General features: G+C 32.6%; 1 protein-coding gene across 2 annotated transcripts in view; it reads left to right on the top strand.

Moving 5' to 3' along the window:
- The first annotated feature begins 1,822 nt into the window (after window positions 1–1,822).
- LOC148950824 (hematopoietically-expressed homeobox protein HHEX-like) overlaps window positions 1,823–7,051 on the top strand; it is a 42,546-nt gene continuing 37,317 nt past the window's right edge. For both annotated transcript variants that reach the window (XM_089090024.1, XM_089090025.1), the window contains exons 1-2: window positions 1,823–2,255; window positions 6,390–6,574. In XM_089090024.1, the coding sequence (XP_088946150.1) occupies window positions 1,973–2,255; window positions 6,390–6,574 (468 nt within the window). In that variant the 5' untranslated portion in view covers window positions 1,823–1,972. The remainder of the gene's footprint in view (window positions 2,256–6,389; window positions 6,575–7,051) is intronic.

Here is a 7,051-nt window from a genome sequence, read left to right as displayed (position 1 = left end):
AATAAAAAAAAAAATAAAAAAAAAATAAAAACGCATCCGTGATCTTTCTTCTGGCAAAAAATACAAAATTCCACAATTTTTTAAATAGGTGCATGAAACCTCTACAACAGAGTTTTCTGATACGCTGAATCTGATGGCGTTATTTTCATTAAGATTTAATTAGTTTTAGGGGGTGCTTCCACCCTTTTTTGAAAATAAGGCAAATATTCTCAGGCTTGTAACATTCAATAAATAAGACTAAACTTAATGAAACTATTGGCATCAAAATTCCGTTTTTTTAGAGTTTCAGTTACTAATGAGCCGGATTGCTCCTTACAACAGTTCGTTACCCCAAACTATTTGATTCCACCATCAACTTAAGCTTATCGAAAAATCTTTCTGCAGAGCTTTCAAGCCCAAATCTACAAAACTATATTGTTTTTAGAAGGACCTGTGTATCGTTTAATTCTTTTTTTCACAAGGCGGATCCTACTGACCCAATAGCCCTAGAGTATTGGAAGAGGGCTTATTCGGATGTAAATTGAAATTTCTAGTACTCTTTTTAAGTAGAAAAGAGACCACTTACGCTAAGAAATTATTCTCAAACTAAGGAAAAGGATTCGGATTTTCTTGATTCCTTGGATCTAAGCACACAATAGGCTAGGATAAATAATCAGTATAATTTATGAAAATTATGCAAGTCAAAAAGTTCCAAACCTATTTTGGGTCTCCCCTCCCCTGAAATTTTCAAAACTTTCTTTAATATTTGGAGTCTTGCATGTGCTGCAATCTTCTATAATAATTACAGCTCAGTCTTACACAAAAGGTGCTATACCACATAGCCCCTAGCGACACATCTCCTCCCCTCCTGAGAAGCTGAGAAGTATATTTCAGGTCATTATCACCCAAGAAACATATTCGTGAGAGGATCAAGGTTCAAGTCAGTCAGATCTACTATCTCCGAGATTCCCCTTTCCAAAGTGCAACAAATATTTTTTTCTTATATTATTTTTTGAAATATTTTTTTATATTAGATTTTTTGTACTTATCGTGTTTATTGCACGTTTATTTACATGATTACTCTCTGCATAAGAAATTCCAACTAAAAACGAGCTGAAGTTTTTCCTTCATGAGTAAAGAGTGAAGGTGAAGTTTAAAAAGAACACAATTATAGCTTAGTAGATTACACAAGATACCTTTGCAATACTAGCTCAAATAAACTCGCTTGTAACATTTTGTTATATTTCTGGAATTCTAAATAATAGTGCTTTACTGAAAACATAATTCAATACTAAAACAAAGACATGATATAGGAGCATAGCTGAAAATTCCACACAATAGACTTTTACCATTAAAATTAATTGAAATAATGGTTACCAGTCTTGAACCAGCTTCAAATGGTGATTCTTCCTTACTTGAGAGTTAAAAAAGAAAAACAAGATTTGGTTACTATGGGCACGATAGTACATTCACCAAAAAAAGTTTTTTCTTTCTAGTGCAATTTGAAATCCTTAGTGTTCAACCTCAGATGCAAGATCTTTAAATAATTTATTCCACTTTTATTAATGTTTAAATTATTGAGATAGCATCAAAAGTCCTGCTGTCCAAACAATAAATTCCACTCAATCAATTCTTGCTAGCCAATTCGTAGAAAAACGTGACGCTATATTCAATTGAGTCAATTGATACAATAGACTATAACCCGAGTAAATCTGAGAACAAACATAATCAAACATATTAAAGTATTTAAGAGGGCAAATTATTGGAAGAAAGCAAACAAATTAGTATTACTTAGATAAGAATGGTATATATGGAAAGGCGCCTACCTCTGTAAATCAGTTTCCAAAGAGCGCGGTGGCAGTGACTATCCGTTCGAAGTTAGAAATTTCGATTAAATCCATGTGAACAATTGGAACGCAGCTGCAGAGTCGGCCCGTTCAAAAGACCCAAAACTGTGGACCCTGATTTGGACTCGATATTGACCGCAATAAAAATGGGAGAAAAGCCTTATCTTAGTTTCTCTATTGAACGTATCCTAGGATCGGATCTTTCACCAAAGCCTGCCTTTATTCCTAAAACACCGTCCGATTTTCTTAGCGTTATAACAGAGGTAGTTGTTAGAGAAGCACCGAAGAAAGAGATAATTCCGGTTACGCAGATGATTGACGAAAAGATGATGTTGAGGATCAGTCGCTTGGGGGGCTACGCGACACTCTCTTTGAATGACTATTACAAAAACGACCCTGAAGATACATTCAATTGTAATGAAGAGCTTTGTAAGTAGCAAGCACTTTGATTAATGCTAAACTGACTTCATTGATTTTCTCACTAAGTTGAAAAATAGGACCAATTGAATGTTATTTGCAATGAATATTCCAGGTAAAAAAAAAATCTCGCCTAAATTAAAAAAGAATAGATATGTGAGGAATTTCAGTTGACCCCAAGAAGGAGGATGGTAATGATTGTTTGTTATGTTATTTATACTGTAACTTCAGTAACTTTACTGAAGCTAGTACTACTATTATTACCTTACCTTGACAAGGAAAGCCTTTGTGTAGCTAAATCAAGATGAAGAGGAAAAAAAGGGGAGGTGGCTTTAATTAAGGAATTGGATTAGTCACATGGGTTGAACTATAATGCACAATATCATACTATTTTTTTAATATCAAAATAGACAGTGCTTTAATAGGTCAGCCGAAAAGTAGAAATAACTTTTAAAATTATATTATGATAATATGTTAAAAAATATATTAAAAAAATATGTATGAAAAAATAATATATATCAAATAATATGATTTATTATTATGAATTATAATAAAATGATAAAAAATATATATTAAAAATATATATTATAATAAGTATATTATTATACAAAAATCTTAATTCTTTTAGAATCAAGTCCCAAACATTCGATCAACAAATAATTCAAACCTTAACAGAGAACATTTTGGCAGGGCAATGCCCATTCGGATTACGGTGGAATTGAAGTGTAAACCCTCCCCCGTCCCAGCTTTCCAGTAGATTTATATCCTAGTACTGTTTAGATACGTTAGTCTCCTTGGGAGATGGCACAAACAAGAACTTTAAACAGGGTGAGATCGCTTGAGGAGGAGTGATCACCAAAATTTTGGCCTCAGGTAAATTATTGTTGTTGCAGGTTTGTTACAGATGGGGTAGCAGTAGATATTACGCACATGAATGGATGTCGGAGAAATAGAAAAATATTTCTAGCGACAGACTTTTGCATAAAATGTATTTTGATTCTAAAATCTGCTTTTTTTTATTTCTATTCGTTTTCATTATATATCTTATGTTTTCCGAGAAATATTTCATTAGAATATAAACTACCATTGTCACTTATTGCGAGCTTTTAACCAGAAGCCAACATGACTTATTTGAAGCCGAAATTTCCTTGAATATGTTACCAATGCCGAGATTCTTCAGCTAATGTAAATACATTCTTTTTTTTGTGTTTTTTTACAATCTAAATTTTTTTTTTACAGAAATTCCTAAAGCATTAGCCTAACTTATAGCTGGACTTGCGATATGTTTGTAGATCTAAAAAATGGCCTGATGTTGTCTAAAAGCTATTGTCTAGATTAAAAGTTGAATCTGTCTCTTTTTTAATCCAGCAAAAATTAACTCCAGCAAATCCAGCAAAAATTAAAAAATTAATCATTTTCTAGAATACTACAAAAAACTCTCTAGTATTATGGACTTTCAGACTTCATTAATTTCGCGGACTCCTTTTCATTTTAATTTGTTTCGAATTTGGCAGTTTTATTCTGAAAAAAAAAAAATACTATAGCTATGTTTGAACAACAGACTATTGGAGGGGGGCATTTAAGCTACATAACATGTGAGCTTTTAAGTTGATTTCTGTAATTGAAGCTAATTGATCTATGTTTTCAAATAAAATATTGCTTTAGCTAAGCAAATATAATTTTCGCACTCAAAGATATAATCAGTTTATTATTTTCAATTAAACTTATTAATTAATTTAGTTTATTAATACAAAGTGGAGATAATTCTTGATAAAGTCAAACATATTTTTTCCTTAAGTTAATAAGATAACAAAAGATTGACACTGTGAAAAAAAAACATTATTTGAATTGCAATAAGGTGTGACCGATTTATCTTTCATCCTTTTGAACTTTAATTTATGTTGTCATAGAGAAAAAAAAAAGAAAACTGATGATATAGGGTTTTCCAATTTAACTCGTAGATTAGCAGGGCTACGCGCCAAAAAGTATTGAAAACTGGCAAGATATTAAACCGAACTAAGAAAAAGAAACCAACACCCTCAAGTATTATTTAGTAAAATCATGAAGTCAATTACAAAACAAATCAAAATAGTAAAATAAAGAAAAAAAATAGAGGAGGCGACTATTTGGCTCCCGTTTCGTGCCAAATTTAGGAAATAATCTGATTGGCTAACAAAAACACGTTTCAGCCATAAACAAATGGAAATAATGCAAACTTTTGACCATGGATATATAAAAAAGAAACCTATCTTTTTTTCTTGGTTTAAATCCTCTTTATAACCGCTTGGAAGTGCCTTACTAGTCCTATATTTTAGGGCTTGGCACAGGATGTCCAAGTGCTCTGCGGACATTACTTTACATTTGTAGCTTGAATTTTAAATCAAATGCTTACTGACACTGGATTAATGCAAATCTGATGGCAATCTATATGTCTTTAGTTGTTATTTACTTTGTTTAATCTTTATTTTTTTGGACTATGGAACTATAAGAAAGAAATTTTCTTTTTTAAGCTTCCTTAAACTACTTTCAAAGCGTCAAAGTATCTTCCCTTGTCGATCCCATATTTTTGGGCTTGACGCGGGATGTCCAAGGGCTCTTCAACCGTTAATTAATATTCACACCTTGACTTTTAAATATGAAGCTTACTGACGCTGAATCATTACAATTCTGATGAAAACTTTTATGTTTTTAGTTGCTATTTAGTTTGTTTAATCTAGGATGTTTTCAAAAAGGTTTTCTCAGTATATATTATGTGGCTTCTCAAACAAAGTTTGGAATTGGATTAAGTGTGACAAACAGAAGCGTGTCGAGACTAGAAACTACTTCACTAGAGTTGTGAAGCTACTAGAATAGCTTCCTATTGTAGTTCTACAGGGGAAGTTACTTCAGTAAAGAAATGATGCCATAAGAGTATGTTCCTATAGTAGCTGTACCAGAGAAGGTACTTTAGTAGAGCTATGAAGTTACTAGAGTAGCTTCCTAGGTTAGTTCTACTAAAGAAGCTACTTCGGTAGAGGTGTGATGCCACAACAGTAAGCTCTTAGATTAGTTGTACTAGAAAAGCTACTTCATTATAGCTATGAGGCTACTGGAGCAACTTCCTAGATTAGTTCTACTAAAGAAGCCATTTCAGTAGAGGAATGATGCCACAAGAGTAGGCTCCTAGAGTGGTTGTACTAGAAAAGCTACTTCAGTAGAGCTATGAAGCTACTAGAGCAGCTTGCTAGATTAGTTCTACTAAAGAAGTCACTTCAGTAGAGGAATGATGATAGAACACTAGGCTCCTAGAGTAGTTGTACCAGAGAATCCACATCAGTGGAGCTATGAAGCTACCAGAGTAGTTTTCTAGAATAATTCTTCAAGAGAAACTACTTCAGTTGAGCCAAGATGCCACTGGAGCAGCTTAGTGCAGTTCTACTTGGGAAGTAGCATCAATAGAGTCAAGATGCCCCAAGAGTAGCTTCCTATAGTGGTTCTACTAGAAAATCTACTTCAATAGAGCTATGAGGCTACTGAAGCTAACAGTAGAAGCAACTAGAAAGCCATGTTAATCAAAATAATAGATCTTCTGTGTTCACTAGATGTAAATGGTTAAAAATTTTAACAAAATCTTTCCCAAGATAATATTCGATATCAAATTTATAGCATTGCATGAAAATAAGCTCTTTACTTAAAAGTTCTAATTCTCTTTAAAGTTTGGGACACCCTGGAGTTATTTCAATGTTTTTTTTTTTTCATTTCGAGGCTTGTTATAAACAAGCCTATACCAAAGGGGTTATTTAGGCCTGTTACCTAAAGATCAATATTATTTTCCCCTATTTTCATGAATTTATCCCTCCCCTTCACTACAAGTTGTGATTGCCTTGAAACAAGTTCCTATATATATATATATATATATATATATATATATATATATATATATATATATATATATATATATATATATATATATATATATATATATATATATATATATATATATATATATATATATTAATGTATATATTAAGTGTTTTAGTATTCGCAAGAAGAATGAACTTTCAATTTGTTTTTAAAGAGATTTTACTTTTAATATTTTTTTTAGCAGACATTTTAGTATTTTATTTATAGATACAGGAATTTTTAGCTATAGATTTTGTTTTATAGACTACTCAACTTCAGCGTATCTGAATGCACATCGTCGGACGCGTCGTCGATTTTATCGTGGTGGCCAAGTCAGGTTTGAAAGCAATCAAACTCAAAAATTGGAAGAAGTTTTTCAAAACCAACGGTACCTGAGCCCCGATCAAAGAAAAAATTTAGCAATCTCTCTTGGACTTTCGGAGAGACAAGTAAGTAGCGACATGTCAACATAAGTAGCATAAAGTCGTTCGACTAATACAATAAATAATTGAGGATTACTAAAGTAAATAATCACGTCTCAGACACAAACGTTTGAGGACGAGATTGAGTCCTTGCGGACCTTTTACCATAGCTGAAATGGGTTTTACGGAGACAAGGGAAATGATGGTGATAATATTTTGGACGAATTTTTATTACTAACTCACTTAATATGCTACTGTATAGCCTGGCTATGGAAAATTTTCTTTGATGTGTGTCCTTACTTTAGAAATTTAAAATCGTTACCCAAGAATGCACCGCACTTTCTTTAAAACAGTCATCCCATCATCCGCACTTATAAGCTCATATAGCGTTGGAAGAAAACGATAAATCGGCTTTTGTGGCTTTGGCCACAAAGGCCAAAGCCACAGCATAGTCACATCCGTTGATAAAAAGCCAAGTTCCACGAATGGTATGGAGTTTGTCGT

Source organism: Artemia sp. Qi Xiang Cuo, chromosome 6 (assembly GCF_049724085.1).
Source record: "Artemia sp. Qi Xiang Cuo chromosome 6, ASM4972408v1, whole genome shotgun sequence".
Taxonomy (NCBI): domain Eukaryota; kingdom Metazoa; phylum Arthropoda; class Branchiopoda; order Anostraca; family Artemiidae; genus Artemia; species Artemia sp. Qi Xiang Cuo.
Note: the sequence above shows the minus strand (reverse complement) of the source record. Positions and strands in the feature narration are given on the sequence as shown.